Source organism: Mycteria americana, chromosome 5 (genome assembly GCF_035582795.1).
Source record: "Mycteria americana isolate JAX WOST 10 ecotype Jacksonville Zoo and Gardens chromosome 5, USCA_MyAme_1.0, whole genome shotgun sequence".
Taxonomy (NCBI): domain Eukaryota; kingdom Metazoa; phylum Chordata; class Aves; order Ciconiiformes; family Ciconiidae; genus Mycteria; species Mycteria americana.
The window spans coordinates 16,757,370-16,783,531 of record NC_134369.1 but is presented as its reverse complement, the minus strand read 5'-3'; the positions used below and the strand labels follow the sequence as shown (position 1 = coordinate 16,783,531).

At 41.1% G+C, this 26,162-nt stretch overlaps 2 protein-coding genes across 12 annotated transcripts in view; both read left to right on the top strand.

Moving 5' to 3' along the window:
- Positions 1-410: 410 nt before the first annotated feature.
- TPH1 (tryptophan hydroxylase 1) lies at positions 411-9,368 on the top strand. Its single transcript, XM_075501451.1, has 10 exons — positions 411-542; positions 1,527-1,710; positions 3,076-3,176; positions 3,883-3,950; positions 5,505-5,701; positions 6,185-6,320; positions 6,828-6,954; positions 8,086-8,181; positions 8,745-8,878; positions 9,194-9,368. The coding sequence occupies exons 1-10, from the start codon at positions 423-425 to the stop codon at positions 9,366-9,368; spliced, it is 1,338 nt and encodes a 445-aa protein (XP_075357566.1). The 5' UTR covers positions 411-422.
- Positions 9,369-11,979: 2,611 nt separating this feature from the next.
- The window catches only part of SERGEF (secretion regulating guanine nucleotide exchange factor), a 161,811-nt gene continuing 147,628 nt past the window's right edge, over positions 11,980-26,162 (top strand). For 3 of the 11 annotated variants that reach the window (XM_075502275.1, XM_075502277.1, XM_075502276.1), the window contains exons 1-8: positions 11,999-12,212; positions 14,185-14,323; positions 15,033-15,188; positions 15,530-15,624; positions 17,893-17,953; positions 18,765-18,878; positions 19,204-19,266; positions 22,704-22,862. In XM_075502275.1, the coding sequence (XP_075358390.1) occupies positions 12,189-12,212; positions 14,185-14,323; positions 15,033-15,188; positions 15,530-15,624; positions 17,893-17,953; positions 18,765-18,878; positions 19,204-19,266; positions 22,704-22,862 (811 nt within the window). In that variant the 5' untranslated portion in view covers positions 11,999-12,188. Of the gene's footprint in view, positions 12,213-14,184; positions 14,324-15,032; positions 15,189-15,529; positions 15,625-17,892; positions 17,954-18,764; positions 18,879-19,203; positions 19,267-22,703; positions 22,863-26,162 lie in introns of all 11 variants that reach the window. The other 8 variants (XM_075502284.1, XM_075502274.1, XM_075502273.1 and 5 more) reach the window with 7 other exon arrangements.

Below are 26,162 nucleotides of genomic sequence, written 5' to 3'. Positions count from 1 at the left end.
TGGATTATTCCTTTTATCAATGTTCATTGAATTTGCTAACAAGTATTTTGTTCAACTTATTTCTGCTGACATATTAGAGCTCCTTCCCTGCCCCCCCCAAAATACCAATGCTAATTACAAACTATACTTTGAAAACATTTTCTGCATCCTAGACAATGACTAAAGACGTTTATAAAATCATTCAACTAAAAGAAAGAAATCTCAGTATTTCATCATCATCTCTCACAGATTCTATGTGTGCCCAACTTTGTGCCTGTTACTGTGTAGTGATTTAATTGGCACCTTTCCTTTTGTGGCTCATCAGTCAAAGCACACTATTACCCCAAGACAAACTGAAATGTAAAACTTTAGACTTTTTGCACTACTAGCCATTCAAAAAAATCTTTTTGTTTGTTTGCGTTTAGTTAAATAAGTCAAATTACATGATGACTGAAGATAATAAAGAGAATGAAGACCATGCATCTGAAAGAGGGAGAACAGCCATCGTTTTTTCCTTGAAGAATGAAGTTGGAGGACTTGTAAAAGCATTAAAACTCTTTCAGGTATGTAATAATCACATTGCTACGGCAGCTCTGTATTTTTAAATTGTAAGGATAGCTTTGGAATACACTAGAATTAATTACATCCATTTATTAAGGATGTGATTCCTAACCTGGCTCCCACTTTGCACCCAAAATTACCCACAAAGGCAAATTTATGCCTCAGAAATTAGATGCTGGTTGGCTAAAAATCTTCACAAACTGTATCATCTGCACCTACTAAAGACTGAGAGAGTTTTGTCTTTTCCTGTCACGAAAAGAGGATTGGCACTCATTGTTTTTACTGCATATAAGAGGTGGGTCTGAAGCTCCTGCCAACGGCAGGTAGACACTTGGGGTGCTGACCCACGCTGGGTTGAGTCCACTGCCCTTGTCACCCTGCCTAGCTGGACTGAGGGTGAGAGGAACTGCAATTGCACAACCCCATTCCTTCGATTGCTGGGCAGGTATCGTGCGAGGAATATGCGCAGTGCCGCTGTGCTCTGTCATCTGGCCCTGTATGTCTTAGCCTGGGGTTTTCTCTGTGTTCCTGATATAAGACACATGATTAAATCATTTTTCAAATAAAAGAAGAGTGAAATTTATGCCCTGAAAACTATTGCTTTTAAATCGCTTGCTTGCTTGTGAGATAATTATATGGTGACTTGATTGGCGTTTTGGTGAATTTCCCCGGACCCAGTTGCTAATCGGCTTCCTATGGGAGGGATGAAAGGAAAACGTCTATGAATTTAAACCTCCTCACTGTGTCTTTCTGTGCTTCCTGAATGTAAATGAAATTGAAAGAACACAGGTTCTCTTTCACTTTCTTCTGAATGGGAGGCTTTTTAAAATCAAACCCTTTCCCCCCTTCCTCCCCCCCCATAAGCAAACTGCTATCAAGAGATCCAATTAACTAAAATAGCTTCACAAAGGTGGTGAATATTCATTTGAAAAACAAATTTTAGTTTTTAGTCAATCTGTTTGAAAACATTACTTCTTACAAAACAGGAGAAGCACGTAAATCTGGTACACATTGAGTCACGGAAGTCCAAGAGACGAAATTCTGAGTTTGAGATCTTTGTGGACTGTGACAGTAACAGGGAACAACTGAATGAGATCTTCCAGCTCCTGAAATCCCATGTCAATGTTGTCTCCATGAACCCAACAGAGCATTTCAATGTCCAGGAAGGTGGTAAGTACAAAAGGCAATTTTGATGAAAATGCACTTCTCAATGTGTGGGTTTGAAATCTTTTTATGGTGCCCACATCTGCATTTGTGTAGCGTTTTCAATCAGTAGCTACCAGGTTTATGCTTCTATGTTGTGAATGAGCGTAGTTTGGTTGATATGAGCAGGGCCGCGTTGGCTGGTGTCACCTAGGAATACAGGCTGTTTCAGGCTGCAAATGGCATGTCTGCTACCTGTGCTCCTGTCCCTTCTCAGCACAGCACAGCTGGCATGCATGGGAGTCCCTGCACCCGCGCAGGCCGATGCAGGCTGGCATGTAGGCAAGTCTGAATGCAGGGCTTGGCTAGGGACTGTACACCATGATGACAGAGGTATATTACTGACAGATCCCAGTTCAGTTTCAGACACTGGTGAGAGTGGAAGATGGATTCTGCAATTTCCTCATGGAGCTCTTGATTTAAATGTTTTTTTTTTTACCACTTTTCATCATAACTGGTAATTTATATTAGTGTGAAAGAAGTGCCTTTTAACTTTAGGATGGTTCACATCCTGTTTACCTTTGCTTCGAGTTAGAGATGTCTAAAGTTCAGGGCAGCAGGAAGTTGGTCCCATGTATTTCTCAGCCGCTGTGCTTGGCACAGGCTGGTAGGTAGGGGAAGGTGAGATCTGGTGTTTCTTGGATAAAAACGTCTTACGTTAGCCCTAAGTAAGGGGAATTTCAATGTAAACATTCCCCCTGTCCTTTTTAAGAAAACTGAAGAGCATCGGGGCAGAAAAACAATGTATTAACCACTGCTGAGAGCTTGGTTATAAACTCTCTTGGGCTTAAAAAAAAAAAAAAAAAAGGTTGGTAGCAAAACTGTAATGATGCGTTAGGTGACAAATCTAAGGCTGCAGGGCTGAACTTGCCTCCTTCTCTTCTTCCCCACAACCCCCTCAGCAAAGCTGGATGCTTCTGAGGTACATAACGGGACCACAGGCAAATCACTCCTCTGCTCCTTTCCACACTTTATACACAAGAAGATTCATGGCAGTGTGCGCAAGGAGTCCTTGTGTCAGTTGGAGCCTCTAGATACTATAACATTAACAGTAATAGCAGTTAAGGGGCACAGAAACCCCATATTAACTATTTCCTCCCCTGGGCACTTTGGAGCTGGCCGTGCTCTGTAGGCAGACTGTGGCAGTGACAGAGGAGGAAGTGTGAGCTGTAGGCTGGTGCCAGATAGGCAGTGGACTCCCTTGTCTTATTCATGACCCTTTTAATTTATAGATTTTGCTTGTAACCGCCATAGCCATACTTGAAAGTAGCGTTTCCTCCCTCAGCACGCTCGGTGTTATTAATAACTTTGTGGATTCCATGCGTTCCCTAGACATGGAGAATGTTCCCTGGTTTCCGAAGAAGATCTCAGATTTGGATAAGTGTGCAAACCGAGTCCTGATGTATGGGTCCGATTTGGATGCTGACCATCCAGTAAGTATCTTTTCCCCCTATGCTCAATCCTTAGTGAAAACACACTTTGCGAAGCTTACTTTAAAAAAATTGCAGCTTTTCATCCTCCCTTTCCTTCCCCTCAATGGTGCCTCTGTGGGTCTGAGCACCTTCTCTTGGGAGTTTCATGTCTTTTTCCTAGTTCAGGCAAGACCGTCACTGAATTCAGCTCCCGTGCCTTACTGCAAGCCTTACTCGTGTGAGGTCTCCAAGTCTGGGCCCTGAGTGGTCGTGCACAAATTAAAAAAAAAAAAAAAAAAAAAAAAAAAAAAAAAGCTATTGTAAGGCAGGCTTGGTTCCTCCTCTTTCTTTCTTCCTTACTATAAATGGAGCAAACAAATGGGTACTTGGGCAGTGCAAATGGGCAATTTGTCCTGTAATTTAGAATAATCAAGTAAGTAACGAAGTTTGTATAAATACTGATATGACTAAAATGAATCCTTGTCTGCTGAATATATAGTTGCATGCATAAAGCCACTGATCCTTACTTTGAATTGGAGTATTTGGTTAGTTCACACTTATTAAACACTTCAAACTACAGCTATGAGGTTCCTGCCCTGTCCTTTCATTCTTACACGGCATACTTCTATATTTCCCAGCTGAAGAAATTTCAAGGGTCTTGCTTTAAATTATTTACTGCAGTTTGGAAACTCATTTAACTTTGTTTTTCCCCTTCCCTCTCCCCTAGGGTTTCAAAGACAATGTCTATCGCAAGAGGCGAAAGTATTTTGCAGACCTGGCTATGAACTACAAACAGTAAGCTCGACTTCCTCCAAAATAAGCCTTCTGGGTGCTTTGAAATAATAGCAGAGTGGACTGACAGGAGCTCATGTTCCCTGGGCTCAGATCTTGCTGAGATGTGCTTGGCTCAGGAATCGGAGCTGGAGGGGTAAAACGAAGGGAGATGTAAGACAAGATTAAAAGGTAGATCTAGGCCGTCTTACAGCTCCCCGGGCCTCTGATCGTCTGAGGATCAGCTCGTGGTTGCTCGGCCATTATGGCACCTGCGGCAGCGCTGATCCTCAGATGGGCAGCAATGCCAGCGTGGGCATTGTGGGGGCTGTCCTGCAGTGTGGTGCGTTTGGACGCTGCGGTCCCTCCCCGCTTCTCTGGAAATGGGTGCAACAAAGGAAGAGGGTGGACAACACATGTTGCACAGCTGCCTGTGCCAGGATGTACTGACTTGACTAGGGCAGACTGGTCTCCTTTGCAAAGGAGAGGGAGGGGAGGCAAGCCCCAATATATAGCCCATTAACTGGGCTATATAAAGTGTAAACTGCCTGGGCAAATGTTAATACTTGAGTTTTCTTTCCTGGTTGAAACTAGTGCATGTGATGTGTAGATAAGAAGTTTTCTGTGAAAAGAAACTGGAAGAACTTCTGTCTTCAGAGATGCTGCTTGGGGGAGGGAGCTCTTAAAGTGGTAAGAGTTTCGTAGCCAGTGCTGTAAATTCTTTCTAAACATGGTTTTCATGTTGCTGTTGCCTGCTTGAATTTAGATGCCAAGTTCCTCAATTGGAAATGACCTAGAAATGGTGGGTATCTAGAGCTCTATTGCACTGTGTATTAATGCAACTGGTTGCCACGGCCCAGAGCCGGTAACTGTTAACGTGTCGTTAACAGAGATTCCCTTGGGAAATAATCTGCCATGCTGGTTACCTGGCTGGCAGTGGAGGCTCAGTGTAACACTCCCATTGCCTTCAGTGGGCTTTAGGTCACACCCTTGCTATAATCCACTTTAATCAAGATCCTGAGTGCTAAATAGGAGAGATGGACTACGATTAATGTATTTGGACAGATGCTTGTCTCCTCTGCATAGAAGCATGATTTTTACCTAATGTGTATATTTAGCTGCTTCCACGCATTGTGTTATTAATTTAGGGAATTCTCTTTTTCTAAACAAATCAAAAAGGTAATGGAAAGTAATTGTAGACAGGGAAGTCCTACAGGGAAAAGGATGTGTTCTCAGCTCCTGAAGCTGTAAAGGTTTTGCAGGTATTTTAAACATTACTCTCAGCATTAAACATCTAAGAAACTGTTTACAGGACCAAAGCTTTCAGGCTCCAGTGAGGTCAATGCAAAGATTCCTTTTAGTTGATTTAGGTGGAAAAGAGAGCAAGCCCTTCGACCAAAGGTTTTCCAGGGCATAGACCAGATCTCACTGTGTATTTGACAGTGCCTGATGCAATGGGATCTTAACCCCGATGAGGTGTCACAGCCAGATAAATGTTAAATAATCATAGTAAGTAAATGAGTCATCCATTATTAGCCATTTACCAAGGAATGTCCTTTCTTCCTCTTCCCCTTGTAGTGGTGACCCAATTCCCAAGATTGAATTCACTGAAGAGGAGATCAAGACGTGGGGGACTGTGTACCGAGAGCTTAACAAGCTTTACCCAACTCATGCCTGCAGAGAGTACCTTAAAAACTTACCCTTGCTCACCCGATACTGTGGGTACAGGGAAGACAATATCCCCCAGCTGGAAGATGTGTCCCGCTTCCTGAAAGGTAACGTACTAATTTTCTTGCACAAAAAGCAATTAAGGTCCATTGCAAATCACACTGCTATTATATGGGCACGAAAAAACATTCTTGGTCCCTTTTACTTCTATTCATTCTGGTCCTTTCAGAGGCCTTTTGGCCATCAGTGTTTCAATGTATTGTGTCTTGAATATATACAAACAGTGACATTTGAGTGGCAATGTTACTTCTGAAGAGACTGTTATGAGTTGGCTAAAGAGATACCTAGCTGTATTTTGTTGGCTCTGGACATGAAATTGTAGGAAATCTGCCTATACAGAAGTAGGGACGTTTTTACTAAATGTTGGTCATTCTCAAGCTTAAGCCTGATTTTTCTAATTGTGCCGAATTTTCCCACGTGCTCTTGAGCAAAGGTAGTGCTGTGGCTTTTACCTCAATTGTAGCAGGAAAGGTGACAACATTCTGCAATTCTACGCTAAACTAATGTACAATTTCTCCGTTCCTTTTCAGAGCGCACAGGTTTCACCATTCGCCCCGTTGCTGGATATCTGTCGCCCAGAGACTTCTTGGCAGGATTAGCATTCAGAGTTTTTCACTGCACTCAATATGTTAGACACAGCTCGGACCCCCTCTATACACCAGAGCCGTGAGTCATTTAATCTTGGGGTAGAATTTGAGCAAGAGAGTTTTGAATCTCACTGCCCAGAGCCAAGCTACTTAAAAGCTGTTCAAGAACACCAGCAAGAAAACTTGGTTTTTAAGGTGCTGAAGACTCAGCCTTCATGCTGAATGTGATGAAGTTTTAGCATGCTCAAGTGCCACCTTCATAAGTACAGGATTTTCAAAAGTACAGCATGTTATTGGAGAGCTGTTACTGATGTCATTGTGCACAGAGTTAGTTTAATATTCAGTTGCCTCATAAATCAGCTCAGATGTTAATTTTAGACAGCTTCATTTGAAAATCTGAGTTTATATACTTATGTAGAGCTGGTATGACATGCTCAATTGCTTTCAGCTAAACATGATTGACACTTTTCTGTCTCTTGGATATTAAATAGTTTAATGCAAGACATTGTATCTGTTCAGTGGTGCTGCTTTTTCACTCTACTACGAAGACAGATCATAAGATTTCTTGTTTTGTTTCTTTTTCCAGAGATACCTGCCATGAGCTCCTAGGCCACGTGCCTCTTTTGGCTGAACCCAGTTTTGCTCAGTTCTCCCAGGAAATTGGTCTTGCATCACTTGGGGCATCAGATGAGGCTGTCCAAAAACTGGCAACAGTGAGTGTTTCGGTGCCTGGTTATCCCGTTGAAAGCTTTGTGCTTTACTAGGCTGATCCCACTCCACTGAATAAATTTGGAGCTTCATATCAACATCAGCCATGCCAGCTGCTAGACCTATGTGTTTCGCTGGTTCTTGGCTTTTAAAACATACAACAATATTCCATGCTAGGAAAAAAATACATTTTTAAGGTTGATATGATTGGTATTTTTCTTCACTTGGCTGTCAAGTAAGGGTGCAGGTTCTGGTGGTAGATCACTTCTTCCAGATTGAAATTCTATGGTCTGTTGCTTCCAAACAAAATCTTTTTACTTCTGGGAACATGTTTCAATGATTTTAAAAGTAATCTGTTTCTTTAATGTGTAGAATGAATTGAAATGACATGGTGTTTTTGTTGAATGCGGTGAGCACTAGCATTAGATACTTCTCAGCCAAGAAATGCAAATAATATAAATTAATATTATTTCCTGGAGATCAATTTCTGGATGCTTTGGCAAAAATATTTTAAGATTAAAATTAAATTTAGATTAAAAATAATTGATGCCAGTTATGAAAGAACTGGTTTGCTGATATTTTTAAATTTTTTTTTTCCCCACCTGGTGTAGCTAGTGGTAAAATTTCTACTGCCTTCAGTGGGAGCAGAATTAAGCCATCTATGAAAATAGCGTTCCTCCCCATATACCTGCAGAAATCCTGAAATCCAGCAAACTAAACATCTTTAATTTTACAGGCCACTAAGCAAATGAGGAACAAACTGTAGTGGATTGATGTTTTCACTCACTTGCAGAGATTCTCTCTATCCAGTGTTTCTTTTAAGCTGAAGCTGTCATGTCATGACAATATTTCTCAAAACAGATTTATGTCTCCATGTTCCTATTGACATGAACAGCTTCTAGCCTATCTGGGTGATCTATAATATCAATCTTTCTTATGAGAAACATACAATCCTGTGGTTATTCATCCTTCCATTCTGGCTTCCCCCCTCTTTAAATATCCGAGAAGGATAACGGAGTGACGACTGTCTGATAGTTGCAACCGTTTGACGCTACCTACAAATAGAAGTGCCCCCATCTAGTTCACCCAGCATCTTTGCTGAAGGCTGAATTATTATACTCCGTTCTCTGTTTCAGTGCTACTTCTTTACTGTAGAGTTTGGCTTGTGCAAGCAAGAGGGACAGCTACGAGTTTATGGGGCTGGCTTGCTCTCCTCAATTAGCGAGCTCAAGGTAAGACTATCTACTGTGTATTTACCTCTTTTCTTCGTTTGTACCTGATTATTATTGTCACTGTTTTGCCCTGGTTTTTATGAAGTATAATTCCAAAAATCCTTCTCTTGAAAACTCCTAGATACCTACTAGACTTTAAGCAAATTCACTGTGGCAGTAATCACTGGATGGTCTGCTTTTGGATATATGCTGAGCAGCTCCCATGTCTTTTGCGGAAAGCATTAGATGACTGGTATTTCTTAATGTTAGGTTCCAAGTAACTATTTTCAGAATAAAGCTCTGCTGGTTTAACCAGATTCTGAGATATTGCTGCTGTTTACATGTGAGCCTCCTGTCTGAGGAATCCCTTTTTTGACCCAGATTGGCAAAATATGACCGTTCAGAGTTATTCCCTTTGTTAACCTTTAACCACTGTTCATCTGCAGATGAAAATTATAAGAAGCAATGCACTAAATACAGTCTCACTTAATCTTTTTTTATTCACTCTACCTCGTGTCATCTTTCTTGTGGATTATTTGGGTGGTGATGTTCCTCTGACACATCATAACACATTGTGTTACCAGCACTCACTCTCTGGCAGTGCCAAAGTCAAGCCTTTTGATCCAAAGGTCACCTGCAAGCAAGAATGCCTCATTACAACTTTCCAGGAGGTTTACTTTGTTTCTGAAAGTTTTGAAGAAGCAAAGGAAAAGATGAGGTACAGATTTCTTTTGTTCTGTGTTTTCTAAAAGTAGGTTTGATTTCATGCATCTCTCAGTAGCAGCACCAAACCCTTTTCTTCTTATCACAGTTTTATAATTATCTTTCATGGGGGTTGGAATGCCAAGATTAGTATTTGCTTGGGTTTGCTTGGTCTTCCCTGTACTGGATGGGAAAGTTGACGAACTATATAACAATTACAACTATTTTTAAGGAAGTAAGTAGCTTAGAAAAGCAGTTATTGATACTGACTGCGTACAGAGGATGCATTTGTGTTTTGTTTATAACTCCCTCTCTTTTTTTACTTGAATAGAGAGTTTGCGAAAACCATCAAGCGCCCATTTGGCGTGAAGTACAACCCGTATACTCAAAGTGTGCAGATCCTGAAAGACACGAAGAGCATTGCCAGTGTGGTGAATGAACTACGTCATGAGCTGGACATTGTCAGCGATGCCCTCAGCAAGATGGGCAAGCAGCTGGAAGTTTAACACCCCTGTCAGCAATGTGGTGCACTTGGCAACTCTTTTCCCTACTGATTTCTTTCTAGGCATGTAATATGTTGTGTGCAGAACTCTCTCCTTTACAAATGGAAGAGTGAATGGCCCATAAGGATAATCACTTTATCTTGTTTCTCTGTGTAAAGTCCCTTACAGAATGTATTTCTCCATCCCCCTTGGATAAAAAAGGCCCCGAGTTCTTTGAGAAGTTGGTGGGGGAGTAGAGAAATTGCTAGACTGGAGCAAAAGTGTGGTCTGTGGATCAGGGCTGGGATCAGATGCTGCAGAAGGTGGCTTATGAGGCAGTAATGGAATAATTCGCCACAGGGAAATGTCCGTTTCTGACTCTAGTAGTCTATGCTACTCATTTTATAGCATTGCAGACTTTATAGCGTAGAAGCTGTAGTAATCGGTGCTTCGAAGTCTGTGGTACTAAGTTTAAAACTTGAATGATTACAATGGAGGCATCAGGACAGAAATAGCTGGAGGCTCACCATGATAAAATTGAGGGGTCAAATCTTGCTTTTAAAGGGATCATTCTTGCCCCCAAAGAATTTCAAATGTGCTGTTGGCATGTTTCTAGTATAAGGCAGAGGTACAGAGCTGTTGCATGAAATCCTAATTCTGTTTATTTTAAGAGACTGCTATCAGTTCAGAAAGTCAGGATTTTTGTTGCTGTCCTTGATATTGCGCCTGAGGGAAGACCTTTCCTTACAGAAATACCATTTGCCTTTTTCCTGATTGAATTAATTTAGCAAAAAATACAGCAAGCCATCAGGTACTGACTTAGCACAAAGCCTAAAACCATTTCCAAATTACAATTTAATATTCAAAATAGTTTCATTGGTTCTAAAATAACACCAAAGTTTTTAAAAAAACAGCCAAAGTTCATAGTCTAGTCTGGCTTTTTGTAAGATTAAGTATCGTATTGGTTGCTTGGTCATTTTACTGACCTGCACAAGCTGCACAAAGATACATTTTGTTTCTTCTTTACTGGGCCTGAACACCTTCATTCCCTGTCAAGCAAATGATAACTGAAAGGCCCAAGCATTTCATAGGATTTCTGTGGCTATGAATGTAACAAAATACCTTGTAGCATAAAGTATATCTAATTCCAGAGAGCACTTTACAAGTGGTGGGAAGCAGTGTCCTGATGAATTGTCTCTATCACGTAATAGCAAAATTCCCGGTTCTCAGGGCTCTGTACAAAGCTGTGCTGGCTGCTGTTTCTGCTGACCCTGACAATGAAATTAATATATGTACAGGATATGATACATTTGAATGGAAGATCTGTGATGTGCAGGGTGTATTTAATAGCACTGATTCTTCATAGGTAGAACTTATCAGGAAATCCAGAATTTGCAGCTGTGAAGGTCGGTGGAAAAATGGACTGAAATCTTAAATACACTGGGAATGCTAGTCCAGGATTTTGAGAACTTGAAAGGACTTTCATGAACCTCTGTGCTTGAAAATCAGTTTGAGTTTCATATGCTTTCCAATAGGCCACATCTGCTCCATAAGCAATTGCTGGCTCAATCTTTCCAAATATATTCACTGTTTAAATCGTCTAGATCATTTTTTCTGTGACTATTAACCCACCATAACTATTTTTTTTTTTAAAGAACATTTAAGACATAGAAATATGATCTACAACATTTACGGCTTACATTACATTTAAAAATAGATTTTATGAGCTTTATCTTTCTAAAGAAGAAACCTTTTTATAAGTGAGTAGTAAGGGAGGATCTATTTTGTCTGCTTCTGTGATAAGTCAATATTCAGCTGCATTTTTAAAAATGTTGGATTTTGTTGTTGCAATATATGTAGATCTGTGTTATTTCAAATCTTTGTCTGAATTATGTATACCTTTCAAGTAGCAAACCTTATACTTGCTAAATTATCGCCTAATTTCAAATCCTTTGGAAAAACAACAATTGTATCTTTATTTGCACTCAGGTAGCAAAAAATTAAGTAAACCGCTAAACGTAGTACAGAGAAAGATGCATTTCCACGGCATTAACAACATGTATGTTTGGCTTCACGCATCCAAACCTTCTGGCTGTGTAGAACAGTAATAATTTAAATATTTTAAACTATCATGGAGGCTTTAAATGTCACTGAAACAAATGACTTGTTGGTAATTATTAGAAGCAAAACCCCTTTACTTTCAGCGCTGCAGCAATAAACACAAAGCACTCACTCCTGACTACGGCTTTGGATGTTTTATACTGTGGTTCAGGTATTCCACGTGACAATTCCATTGGGAACTGTATGTATTTATTTGAGGAGTGACTTGTCTTCCCCTCTTTTTTTTAAAGTCTTAGGGTTTTTTTTTTTTTTTTCCTGTTGAAACGGGGGTGTTGAAGAGTTTCAAAGGCCCTGGCCGCGGCAGGTGCTCCCCCCGCCATCGGTGGGGCTCTGGCAGCGCCGGCAGGACGGGGCGCTTGGGCTTGGGGGGAGTTTTTCGTGAAAGCGGCAGCCGGAGCCGGAGCCCGCCGGTGCAGTTCAGGGAAGGGCGGCACCGGGGGCCGGGCCAAGAGGACGGCAGCTCTTCGTCCCAGCCGCCCCCCATGGCTCACGAGGGCTTTGAGAGGGTCAGCTGGTGCTTCCCGCCCCTAACAGGGAACTCCCCGGGCGAAGCCGTAACGCAGCTGCCAACAGTTGCCCAGCGGCCGCACTCCCCACAGCCCCCCGGGGCGCGGCGACTGCGGCGGCCCGGGGTGAGGCGGGGCCCCGCCGGAGCCCGCCCCTGCCCTCCCTCTTCCTCCGCGGCCTGCGGCGCGGCGGGAAGGGCGGGGGGCCGCCGGCCCCATGGAGGCAGTGCTCTTCGCGTGGGTAAGTGGGCGCTCGGCACGGCGAGGTGAGGGAGGCCGGGGGGGAGCTGGGGCCTCCTTCTGCCCCGCGGCCGCGAGATGGCGGCTCTGCCCGCACAGCAGCGCGGCCCTCAGGGGGCGATGGGCGGGACGTGGAGCCCAGCTGCTTGCCCTCCCTTGGGCTGCTGTGGGGCTCGGGGGGCCGGGACCGTGTGCGCTGCCGCCGGCTCTCGCCTCGCTTCCCTGGGAGGGGCGACCCAAGGTTCCCTCTCCCCGAAAAAAAAAATAACGCTGTGGTAAAGTTGTGGTGAGTCGCCCTCATCGCAGTTCATCGGCTCTTTGCCGCTCCTCGAGGAAGCCGGGAAGCTGAAGACTTTGTCCTGCGGCTTCCCCCCGCCGAGGGGTATCCTGCCGGGGCTGAGCTGTGCCGTGGCCCGTGTCCTGTGGGGCCGGGGTGTTGCTCAGCTCCGCGCCCAAGGAGGCGGCGACCTGCTGCCACCACCGAGGCGTGGGGGACGAGTCGAGGCTCGTTTCACTTCAAGTGCGTGGCCTGGGGTGAAACCCCCAGCTCTTCGAAAGAAACAAGGGTGTGTTTTTGTTTTTTTTTTTTTTTTTTGTCGTTCATCAGAACGGTGATTTTACCTGATGAGCCAAAGGTGGTCTAAGAGCCATTAAATGGGTATCTCTTCTCCTTGTTAGCTCGTTTTGCTCTGCAGTAGTCATGCTTGGTAATAACCTATCAGTCTTCAAGGGTACACGAAGATAGGTATGTTAGCGTTAGGACAGACACTTGTGTGTGGCTTGGAGTTCCTCAGGCACCTGTTTTCTTTCTGCACCTTATCTCAGCTTGCCTGTTTTTGAAGACTTGAACGTTCGTTGCAAGTTATAGGCTAAAATGAGAGCTTGTGACAAGCCTTCTAAAAAGAATTATGTCTGTTAAGTAGCAGCATGCTCTAAAATGGTCTACCAATTAGTAGTGAATGTGAGACAACAACTTGATCTCCCTGTTGAGCTTGAATCCTGACATCTCATCCACCTGTTAACTATGGGCTGAGGCAAGCAGCCAGATGTTTTTGTCTGAAATGTCATTGTTCCTGTAGGTACAAAATGTTTATTACTGAATGTGTCCTTTTAAGATATACCAGGTGCTGCGGTGGGGTGTAAATAGAGAGCAGATAGACAGGGGGAGCACAGGTGAGGTAGGGAAAGTCCCCCCTGGGGATCACCAGTTGGGAGCAGTGTGGGTGTTGAGTGTCGCTGTTACTGCAGTGTGTGGGCTGGGAAAGTTACTGAATCTGCCTTTGTGAATGAAGGTTGCTGTTAAAACTGTTGGACACTTAACAGAGCTTAAATTGGCTAAGAAATTCCCTGACATGTTACCACGTTGTCAGTGGTTGCTTTCTATGATTGGATTAGTGGCTATAATTTTGTACTTATAAAATTATAATAATTATAATTAGTATATTTTCATTTTGACCACTTTAAGTTAAAAGACTTAGTTAAGGAGGGGTAAGTGTTTCTGCTTTACTTTTTTAGGTTCCAGAGTAAGGTAGCACGTCTTTCTGATCTTGTTTTGGAGGTGGACTGCCCGAAAGCATTGGCATGAATAAGATCTGAGTGATGAGTAGGAATCATTAGCATTAAAATTAAACAGGTGGTAATCATCCTGATAATGAGGCTTTCCTCCTTAGTAACTGTTAGCCTGCAGTTAGAGTCTTACCAGAATATATTCCAGTATGTTTCTTAAAATACTGGGCTTGCAAGGGCAGCCTTAACGACAGCAAATTTAGGACAGTCCTGGTCTGTAATCCTGGGGGTCCTGTGTGACAGCAGTAAGAATGAAGATTGCCATTTTGGGGGATTTCCAGGAGCAAATACTGGCAGGTTAACCTGTGACATGTCCCTGATAAGCTTGTTTGCTTTTAGGAGCAGATCTGTATCTGTTTTTGTTAACTTTTAAAAAAAATGTGTTATTTTCCTGTGTGTATTTGAAGGGTGCAAACAGCTATGGACAACTTGGTCTTGGTCATAAAGAGGATGTGCTGGTACCTCAGTCACTGAAAGATGTTTCCTGCAAATGTCAAGACATTAAAAGCATTACTGGAGGAGGGGGACATTCTGCAGTTATCACGGGTAAAAACATTGCACTTGCAAGGAGTGTATGACTTCTAAACACAATTTTTTTTTTCTATGTTTCCCTGTTGATTTGGTGCTGCCACCTATCTGTGGCTTTCTGTTCCTGAGCAAGTACCAGTTCTTAGTTGCAAAACAGTTTTCTCCCATGCCAATTAACTCAATATTTTGGGGAAATTGGGGAAATTCCTGTTTTGCTTATCTTCTGTGGTTACTTTATGGCTATGTGAGGACTGTTTCTTAACCTGTTTCATGTAACAGCTTTTCATACAAAGCAGCCAATTTTTCTGTATGGAGGATGGGGGGTGGGAGGGATGAGTCAAGTGGGAGGTTGTTCAATCTTGAGAAGTTTTAAGGTAAGGAGCAGAAGATAACATCTGGTCTTTGAGAGGTTCTGCTGTATGCTGTAGCTAATTAGGGGAAAGAAGGGATACATCTGTTGATGAAAAACTTCATCATGGATCTTAGTGAGAGGTGCCTGTCTTACATGTGGATTGTTTCCCTTGACAAACCCGACTCTCCATAGCTGTGCTTATTCAGAGGTGTTTCTGATGCATCAGAAATAACTGTTTCTCCTTCTTTTGGCTTGATTGCAGTGCCTAAAATGACAATCGCCGTCATTATTTATCACAGGATCTCATGGCATGTACGCTTGTCTTTTTAGTCTGTGAAGTGGAACGTGATTGTATTGTTTTGTTTTTTCTTCCAGGTGCGGGAGAACTCTTTGTATGTGGCCATAACAAAGATGGGCAGTTGGGATTGAATCACACAGAGGATGTACTGCATTTTACTTTGTGCACTGCCCTGCCTGGCTTTTGTGTAAAACAAGTTGCCTGTGGCTGGGATTTTACAATCATATTAGTAGGTAAATCTGTCTCTGTAAGAGCTGGAGAAATATGGTGATATAGAGAACATGCTGAGAGTTCCACGTTGCTATTGCTTGTGCGATGCACAGGCACTCACAGGTTTTAAGCTACTTGCCTTGCAAACTAAATTACTCCGTGTTCCTTGTAACCCAGTGAACTTCAGACCTTTACTGAACATGATGTGTAAGACCAGAAGCCGATGGCCTCAGGGACTTTGGAACAGGACGTGTTAGGTCCTTTTTTGAGCTACTTGGTTGTGATATTTTGCATGTTAGAATGTTACAGTGCTTTGCTTTTGCTCACAGATTTACTGATCGAGCTCTAACACTTCATTTTGCAGGATCTGGCCTAGTTCTGTCCTGTGGGTCTAACTCTTTTGGACAATTAGGAGTTCCTCAAATATCAAGTCCGTGCTTGATTCCACAAAAGATTGAGGTAAAGATTTAAAAGGAATTGTGCCTCAGAGCTCTGTACTTCATATTGCTTCCAGCAATTTACAAAGGTTGTCTGACCTCAGTGGGCTTTAAGCCAGACTCCTCAACTAATTTTTTATAGACTCTATCTCTTACAGTAAACTTACAAAGTAAAGGACCAAAGATGGTCGTTGACCCAGAAATTAGAAGCTAAGGCTGCTTTTCTTGTTGTATGAAGAAGTTGCCAACTTCTAACAGAAAGTTGTCTTTTTCACTAGGGATTTCATAACGTTTCATAATGTATTTTGATAACATCTGTAGAATGAGTCTGATATTCAGGTGATGTGAAGTGATACTAAATGTAGTGACACTGTGCAGATTTACTCCAGCTGAAGTTTTGCCTCAAGCGTGCAAGATACTAGATATGTTTTGGTACATGAAGGGTATGTGCCTTCACTGTACTTTGTTGGAGGTTTTTGCTTAACAGCTCAAAGCAAAACAAAATGAGCCAGCAATAATCCACCCCTGAAAAAAACAAACTGCATGATGGAGTTCAACAAAGTTAGTTACGCCAGTTCTTTTGGCACAGCTAACAAATCTATCGCTCTTGTGCTTCTTGTGCAGCAGTTCTGTTTTTTAAGTATATGTTGTTTTTTAAGTGTATCAATAACTGTCAGAGTTTCTTCCCCCCAGATGAGGACTGTAGTATTATTTCTTGGCTGTAAGAACAGTTAGATAAAAATAAACTTTGTCACTCCCAAAATAATAGAAATGTGAGAAAGCATGTAGCTGCAGGAAAACTAGACCTGAGAGAATAAACTTTATCACTTTAGAGATTAAAATGATTTTTACTTTTGCATGTAAAGGAACTGACAAGTATATTGACTCACTTCTTAATCTAACCTCCAGTATTTACCAAAAAATATCAACTTCCAAGGAAATAGGATGGAAAGTTAGATAACAGTTTCTCAGTTGTTGAGTATCTTCAATGGTAAATGCTAAATGCTGGACTTTGACAGCATAGCTCATGTTGTTTCTGTAAGTCATGTGGAAGGCTGTGGTGATATTTGTAGGTGAGGCACTGCTGAGTGTGAGTAGGGAGCTTGGAATGTAGCCCCAAATTAATTTCTTTAAAATGTTTTTAGTAGTAGGTACTGAGATTTCTGTAACATCAGAAAAGCTTTCCTGTTGTTGGTTATAAGCCTAACAGTTTAAAAAAATTTCTCACAGGAATTCTAATTAATCCCTAATTTACACTGTAGTTTCTTATTTGGAGAACACTAATGAAACTCTTTTCCATCCACATGACCTCTCATGTCTAATGAAACCAATAACTTCAGAGCAGAAAGGATTCTCAGACAAGAAATTTAGCCTCCTGGCTCATGCCAGATACTCCTTTGCTTTTTTTAAGGTAGGAGAGGAAGGACAGCTGATCCCCTAGGTAACCCCTAGTGAATAGGGCTTAACTTGCCTGATGTTTCTGTATCCTTTACATTTCCTGGGAGCATCATTCCAGTATGGTGCCTTGAAAGTGGTAGTATTGACAGTGCTAATCTGAATCTGTGTCCTCCCTGACCACGTGGACCATTCATTTATTTGGAATATTTTCTCTTTTGGTTTGTATCCTGTTAAATGTTTGGGCTTGATGCCATCTATTTTAAATAGTGTTACATCTGTAAGAAGAATAATAAATTTGCAGAGTACTCAGAAGTGGAGAAGTGCCAGAATTGAAATACCTGGTACAAACTTAAGTCACTCATTTTATGCATGTGTGACTTGGTATAGTCTTTTGCATGATCATATTGGGCAACCTTCAGTGGTGTAGGTGGTACCACCAACTGTATTGTTTGTGAGCAGAGGACTTGGTAAGACTGAACAGCTTGATGGAACTTATTACTGCTTGTCACTGGTACTTGCTGCAGAGGTTTTGGTGTAGTTCTTGAGGAATGCTGAGTTAAAATTAAGAAATAAACATATCTGTATTGCCAAGAAGGTTCCTTTTTTCATGTGAGGATATTGACTGTGGCTTTTTATTTATTGCCACAAAGCTGTAATCCAGTTGCTTTGATTTTTTTTTCTTTTTTTTTTTTGTGGAAGATATTCCCACTAATTTTGGTTGCCCAAAATTTACTTCCTATGTGATATAAAATGTTGATATGCATTGTGACATGCAGGCTGGAATTGCGAGAACTATTTTCATAGCATTCCACTTCTGTGTTTGGCATATTTTGCTTTTAGAGTCATTGAATGCAAAAAGCAACTAAAATATATTTTTCTTTTACTTGAGTAGTCTCTCAAAGAGAAGGTGGTGGATGTTGCTGCAGGACTGAGACATGCCCTTGCTGCTACAGGTAAATATGTCATCATTCTTATATAATTTCAGTAACAAATGAAATGGAGTTTTAATGGCTTGGGGCGGGGGGGAAAGATGAAAGTTATTTTAGGTGCTGTGTGGTTTTGTTTTGTGTTGTGTTTGGTTTTTTTTTTTTTTTTACAATTGAGGAACAACAAACTACACATGCTCTTTTATTTTGGTTTAATTTTACATGAACTTTAGTATGGGTTCCAGGTAGCGGACTCTAACTGAAGATGCAAAGGAGGTGCTTGGAAGAAGAGTGGGATCTCTGGTGCCTGTATGAATACTGCGAATTAAGCTTCCCTGAGCACTGTGCTCAGTGGACATCTTGATTCAGTGCTAGGTCAAGTCTCTGAAAGATCCTGAAGAGAAGACAAGTGACTTTACGCCCTCAGTGTGCTGGACTGCACAAACAAATTAGCATGAAGAGAAGGAAAGGGCAGAGAAAGTGCAATGAACTTACAGTAATAAGTAAATTGTGTCTGTTCCTGAGGCGCTACAGCTATGGGACTTCTGTTACTGAGTCCCAATAATGTCCTGATATAGGCCTCAGAGAGCTGAGACAGGTTGCTTAGTATCTTCTTAGTTTTCTTACCTGCATAAATGAGACTACAACTATTTGTGCTTGATGACTTCACCAGGGTTATCCGTATGTTTATGGGGTATGTTTTTGGCATGAAGGTTTTTAAAATGTAATTTGAATCAGTGAAAATGAAGTGAATGTACCTTTAAAACTAATTAATGAGTTAAGTGATTTTGTTGGTGTTTGTGTTTTAATCTCTTCTATCTGTGTTTACTCTGGAAAGAGAGCGGTTTGGTGTTTCAGTGGGGAACTGGCATGGCATCTCGGGCAAAGCGTGCAAACCAAGGAAAAACCCTCCCCCTGTTCTTGACAGCAAAGGAGCCCTGTGAAGTAACAGGTAATCCAGGAATCCAATTCCTTTGTAAAGGTATTGTAAAGGATAGAGCAGAAATATAATTTGGAGTGACACTTAGCATCCTTTTATTATAAAGCCACTTGGTATTATAAACATGTAGTGGAGTATCTGAAGGATAGAATGGGTGTACAAGGCCATAATCTATGGGGGAAAATGATAGTGAGTCTTGCAATGTCTGTGGCCCAAAAGCAGAGGCTTTTGTTATAAAATTCATCATCATCCTGTTACACTTGATATAGCTCTGTTTTATGTCTATGCATGAAATGATATCTGCTGTACAAATTTTACGAGACCAATTTTTCTCTAGGCCTGGAAGATGTAAAGGTGAAGAGGGTTGCTGCAGGCTCCTATCATTCGGTGTCACTCACAGGTAGGCCTTAGGTATAGAAGTGAAAGTCCTTGTCTTGGCCTGTAAAGGCCAAGTGCTTTCCAAGTGCTTTGGAAATGTTTGTCAATTTTGGTTAGACTGGTAAAATTTGATCTGGCCTTGTTAGTGCTGGTTAATAGTTTTGTAGTAGTTCTGAATTCTGAAAACTTTTGGTTTTTTAAGAGCTGGATTCATGTTTTGAATTCTCTGAATTATGTGTGTTTTTTCTTGGGGTCAGGTGTGGCTTAGCCCTTATGAGTAAGTAAGGGTCTGGGCTCTTAATGGTTAGAAACTGTGAAAGGATTTGTGGAAGCACATGGTTGGTTAAGTCTCTGGAGCTGCAATTGGGTAACTGTGTTGGGTAACTCTGGATGGGTGAGTGCTGGAACCAGTGCAACCCTTTGTCCGTGGAGAAAGAGATTGTTAGGTGGTTGTCCCAAGGAAGACTGCTGTGGCTATCCTTCTGCTATAGCTTCTGTAGCTATACCTTCTGCTACGTGAGCTAATGCCTCTGCATGGGGTTGTGCTGTGCAGGGATGTGAGATTGCCTGGAGCTATCTTAGGTGGCTCTAATATAACAGCGTGCAGAGCTCTGTGAGATAATGTAAGAGCACAAGGCTTATTTAAAGCAGTAGGAAGTTGCTTTAATCGCTTAGCCACTTCCATAATGTCTGCCATTTGTTCTTTGATCTTTAGGCAGTGCTCCCATGCTGGGGTATTAAGTATCCAGTAATAAAAGTCTAATGAAGATTTTTTTTGTTTGTTTGTTTGGCAGACTGGGAGAAGGGGAAACAGAATAGCTTTTCATGCTGTAATCTTACAGTTTTGAAGTGTGGAAAATATATTGAACCTTATGAAGACAAATCTTTGCCAAACTTTATAGGAACAAGTTCTTAGCAAATATGCAGCCATCTGGTACCTCTGTCATCATTAAACAGAGCACTGGAATATTTGCTTGTGCAGATCTACAGAGATTTAGTTGTATGGGGAGATGTTACAAGATGTAAATTATATTGAATTCTGAGATGCAAAGTGTATGTGCGATTAGTGAAGAAGATCTATAAGGACAAATAGAATCTACTGTAGCTAATTAGGACACTGTAGAGAGTGAACAGATTATTCTTTCGTGCTTTTTCTTTTTATTAAAGAGAGCAGTCTATTTGGCAGCAGGGGAGTCAAGATTAACAAAGTGCGTGCCAGGGATTTTAATAATGTGATGCTGTTCCTGCCCTTCATCTGCAAGATGCTTGTTATTACTTAAAATATTTTGTATTTTAAAGATACTTGATATAGTAAAGATACTACTGCAGGGTGTAGTATTTAAATGGGGATTTTTTTTTTCTAGGAATCTCTCACACTGTGGTGCAGTTTTCTTTGGCTCTGTTTCATGAGCCGCCTGCTGGTAGGATACCAAACACCTGCAATCGGGCAGGTTTTTGACACAGGCAGGGCTGTTCCAAACATGAATGGCGGTTCCTTTAAAAAAAGGATTGTAGTCTACCTGTATCCAAACGGGCCTGAAACTTCCAGTGATGGGAATATGGTGCTAAGTCTTAGTGTCTAAGTTTTTGTTAAAACCTACTCAAGAAATGAGATGAGGGTTGAGCATGTGATGTTTTCCTGGATAAAGGAAAAGCACCTTCTGGAGAATAAAGGAGGTGGCAGAGGCAGTGCATGTTAGTTGTGGAAACATGAATGGCCATAATGTTTTTCTTTGTTGAAACAAGCTGTTTCCATCACGTCTTTTTTTCTTTCCAGAAGGTGTGTGTACTTCACTCTGGGAAGGAATGTATCAATTTTAGTGGAGAATTCAAATGAAACAATTGCTTGATTTGGTTTTCCTTTTCATTTCAGTTGTGTTGTTTTATTGAGGAATGTGGGAAGTCCTGCAGATGACTGTCAATAATGTGTAACTTGACAAGTACTGGCTTTTGCCCCCCTCCTTCTGTCTTGTTTTTCACTAGCAGTACTATAGTGGAATTCTTCTGGCTCATTCTTTCTGTTACTGTTACCAAACTGAGATCATTAAATATACTGTAGCCCAAGTCCTACTTTTTTTTTCCTTTGAAAGATTTACTTCTGTCATGCTGCTTGTAAAGAGTTCAGTGCTGACCTGAGACTTCCAGAAGCCTTGAGTGTTGTGGATGTGTGCTCTGAAAAATTCCATGTTGCAAATGATATGGCTTCCAGTCTTTCTGGGCCCGTGATCATGTACTTCATGTGTGCAAGATTTATTTCTTATGCTTGCAGCTTGTAGAGGGTGGCAAAGGACTTCAGAAGGCCTGAGGCAGCTCATGTTCTGTTAAGTGTTTTGTGTGGATTGTATTTTTTTTAACATGGAGGCCTAGAACCTGGGCGGAATGATTTTGTGTTGAAAAGATTGAACTAATGATATGTAGTATCTGCAGAAGGACTCATCTGAACAGTCATCTTGTTACTGTCAACTGGTCGTTAGGCTGTGAGCAACTCCAACTCGCACCAGTGAAACATATGAAGCAACGTGGATGTTTCTGTAAATATAATTATCCCTGTGGGTGGAATCCTGGAGTGTGCACTTGCACAAATGCTTATTCTAGAAGACGGGTGGGGGAAGACAGGCAATTACTTGCAGAAGTCTCTCACTAGTTGTCTAGCATTGTTTTGAGGTATGGTAATATTTTCATTTTATCTTGTGATGGGTGGTACCTGCTTTAGTTGTATGTTCATAGCTGTGTGTCACATTCCTTTAGGAAGTGACTGAGCAAAGTGAGGCAAAGAGCATTAGATTGTCCCTGCTTTGGGGGATTTACTGAATTTGCTCAAGCTGGAGAAGGCAGGAGAGTTATGAGCAAGAGTCTGTAGCTCTTGTAGAGAGGCTGGGAGACTGTAATGCAGAGCAGGAGCAGCCAGCCAGGCTTTGAAGAGTCTCACATACTGGAGCGGAGTTAAATTATTTGCTTCAATTCAGGAAGTTATTTACTGGACTGAATCAAAGCTTTGGGGTAGAGGTAAAAGCTGACCTGCAAGAAGGAGTAGATTGAGAGGGACTGCTCAGTGAGTGTCCCCAAGATGTTTTGATTTTTTTGTTCAGAGAAGTTGACTACTGTGGTTGTTTTTCTAATAAAACTTGGACTTTGTTATAAACATCTTTCAGTCTTCTTTGAGAGGCTCACAGTGGAAATGAGGTCTAGGCAGTTTGACCTGAAAGGTCTGGTTGTTTCAGGGAGTTAGTGTAGCCCTCAGAAAACAGGCTGTGTTAAGGCCCTTGCAGATATTTCTGATATCCTAGTTACAGTGTGCACACATGGGGTAAAGAGTGGTAGGAAAAAGCATACAGTGAAAACACAAATTGAATGAAACATTGTTCTTTCCTCAGCATCACTGAGTTGAGACAGAGCCTGTATCTGGTGGTGTTCTATGTATATCACTTTCAACAAATTTTACTTCTCTGTCTATTGTAGATGAAGGACACCTGTATGTATGGGGTAGCAACAAACATGGGCAGCTAGTGAGCAAGGAGATCTTTCTTATTGAGCCCAAGAAGATTGAGACTCAGTTTTTCTCACATGACAAGATTGAAGCAGTTTGGAGTGGCTGGACCCACTTGGTGGCACAAACAGGTAGGATATCTAAAAAGCAGCAACATATGGCACCAAAACAGTAAATTCTCTTTATTGCATGCAAACAGTGTTCTTTCTCACTGATACTGGTTGGATGCAGAGTTTTGCAGTTTCACCTGGGCAGTGGTTGTCTCTTGAAAATGATAAGGACAGACATCTTTTGGCTTCTGTCCCTGAAGTATTGTGCTTATAGATCAGAGGGCCTAGCATCTTCATAAATGCAGTAGCACCTGCATGTACATACTAGAGGGATGCAGCCTCTCTGCATCATCAGGTTACTAGTATACCAGAATATATATGAGCTTCTAAAGATCGTTCTGCTGGGTCAGTTATGACATCTTCTTTGGAGATAAAATAATTTGGTGGAAAACTTGCTTCAGAAAATAGAGAGGTAGGAAAATATGGCTGCAGCTTCCAAGATACGTGACTATGTTTGGCAGGAAGATATGGGCAAAACTCTCATTCAGGCCACAGGAATTGGGGAGGGGGCAAGATAATCCTGAGCAAGTGTCTGTCCGAAAGGCATGGGGGCATAGATATGTACCATTCCCAGGTGTCCTGAGTGTTAGCTGAGGATCTTAAGAACAGGCATAGCTGAGAACCCTCTGTTTCTGCCATCCCATTTGAGAAGGCATGGTCTCATTGCACTAAGTGAAATAAATTACATGGCTTTGCACAACTGTACTAATCTTTCTGTACTTCAAGAGTGAGCCTAGCTTTTCATGCTGCTCTTCTTTCGTAAAGTGTTTTAAGGACAAATAAAGTCATGTGTTCAGAAGAAAGTCAATAAACTAGAATAAGCTGGCTTGTATGTGTGCGTGTGTTTGTGGTCAAACCCAGAAAATATTTAGAAAAGATCAGTAAAAAGAGGCATCATTAGACTTGAAGAGCATCCCCTGAAGATGAAATGAAACAATATTTTATGTTGAAGCTGTACCTTCCTAGGTACCTTTCCAGTAAGGACGGTGCGAAAGCTTGCCACATGCAGAGGGCTGTAGGGTTAGATTCTTTCCTAGGAAGAGATAAGGGGAAGGTTATGTAGTAATGACATTCATACATAAAAGGATGGTTGATCTGATGAGGGTCACTAATGCATTTGTATTGTTGCTCTGTTGTGAACTGCAAAGGCAGGAGGGAAAAGTAGAGGAGATGGAAAGGTAAGACAGACACCTGAAACTATTTTGTGGTGTTCACATGTGAACAATCTGTGCTATTTGCTTCCCCTGTTGCACACTGTGTGGTGTGATAGTTAAGACTAACGAGGATGAAAGTCTTCCATGGAAGAAACAGAATAGCCAGATTTATATTAGCAGGGGTAGCATATGTGCATGTCTGCTTTTGCCTTGTATAAACTGCCAGGTGAGGAAATGAAGAGCAGATGAAAGTATTTTTCCTAGAGTCACATTGGAGATTGAAGAGCCTATTTGCCTGTCAGGGTACAACCTGTTTGTTAGGAAAACTGCAGAAGGGGCCACAGATATGTTATTAATATTAACTGGGTTCTGTAATTACAGGTACTGGTTCAAGGAGTACTTAGCCTTCAGCATGGGTAGTTTTATTTAAATGGAGTTCTCACATACCTAAAGGTCAGCATGTGCTTAAGTGTTCTATTAAATTGGTGCTGTAAATCCTGAAAGAGTCATGCAGTCATGTCCCTTGCTCTGTGAGAAAAGTGTCTGTTTTAATTGCCATATACTGTGAAGCCTTGGTGCTAGAATTTGGAGGGATGTGACGCATGACTAGAAAAACAAATTGGTTAACTGTTCTTGTTTCATAGCATTCCTTGTTTGACATCAAAGTACATGAGAGAAATGTAATGTAAAAAAACTGCATTACTTCAGCTGCTTTCTTAGCTATTTAAAAGAGATGATTGAGCTCTGATTTTTAGAGGAATGCTATATTGAAAATTTCAGAGCTGTAATCAATGCTATGTGCTACCTGGAAACTTTTCAGGTGGAGTAAAGGAATTCATCTCAAAATGCAAACTTCTTGAATAAAGTGCTTAGTGTCATTCTCACTGGAACAGAAATGGTAGAAAAAAAGACATTAGTCAGGATAACCTAATTTTTAAAAAGCAGGTCTTGTCAACATGATTTACCTTTCTTCACTATTTCTTAATAATGCATACCCACTAAGTAAGACTTCCCCAAAGTTTTAGTAACTTTAATGTTTTGCTTAGTTGATACTTATTCATGGCCATTACAGAAATGAAGTGAATATTTTAGTAGGTGATTTTAAGAAGGAAAAAAAAAAAGTATGTCGAGTGACTAGCAGGGATTTTTTTTTTTTTTTAATGTTTGAAAGGAATTTGAATAAAAATAGGCTGACTTTTTACATCTGCATTAGAAAACTGGCCAAGTAATGCAGTGGCATAAGTTATTGCTGAAACTGAATTTTATGTATTTAGAATTTTAAATCTCTTTGAAAGTCAATGGACCTGAACCTAAATTATCCAGAATAAGGTTTTGAATGGCCTTTGGCAGCTTCTAGATACCAATAAGAATCTCATGGGATTTTGAAGGGTTGCTCAACTACTAGACGTAGTGTGAGCTAAGCACTTAACTGTTTCTGAAAAATCACTCACTGCCTGTGATTAACCTTGCAGTTAAGTAACTGAAAAATGCAGCCCACTTGAAAACTTTTCCCTGCATGCAGTTCTTTCTCCATTATTTTTACCTCCTTCTAGCAAAGAAGGAAATACTGCTTCAGCTTCCTGATGCTGAAGTCACATAAACCAGTGGTCTCCAAACTTTACTGATAGTTCACCCCTATCAGTAAAATTTTTTTTTGAGCACGCATCCCCAATATATGTATACTTAATTATTTATAAAATATAGACACGTACTGCTATAATATGTTATGCAAACTATAAAACATGCACAATAGAAATTTTACAAAGGATGAGATAAAGATGAAATAAACATTACTTAAATTATTATTTTATTAATTAAATTAAAACCATTAATAGTTTATTAATAAATTAAAATAGTTATTTTTTTCCTGCCCTCCAGTGGCTTGTCTCGTGCACCCCCTGGGCTGCATGCACTCCACTTTGGAGACCACGGATATAAACAATTCCTGCACACTTTACTCTGGAGAGTTTCACAATTAGTGGAAAGGAAGCAAAATAGAGTGATTTTTGGACATGGGAAAATGGAAGGAAGGGATATTGTAGTATGATGCTTTGTTCATTGTGGAGGGTAGGAATGTACTTTGGAAAGACATTGCAGTGTATAGGGATTTTGCTGCATGAAAGAATGGATAAGTTTTTTCTAATTAATAGTCTCACCATGATGCAAA

Excerpts from the sequence above, each read along its gene's own strand:
- TPH1 (XM_075501451.1), top strand. The coding sequence starts at position 423 with ATGATGACTGAAGATAATAAAGAGAATGAAGACCATGCATCTGAAAGA. Across the intron at positions 3,951-5,504 it reads CTGGCTATGAACTACAAACA|TGGTGACCCAATTCCCAAGA; the intron begins GTAAGCTCGACT and ends TTCCCCTTGTAG. Across the intron at positions 6,955-8,085 it reads CTGTCCAAAAACTGGCAACA|TGCTACTTCTTTACTGTAGA; the intron begins GTGAGTGTTTCG and ends TCTCTGTTTCAG.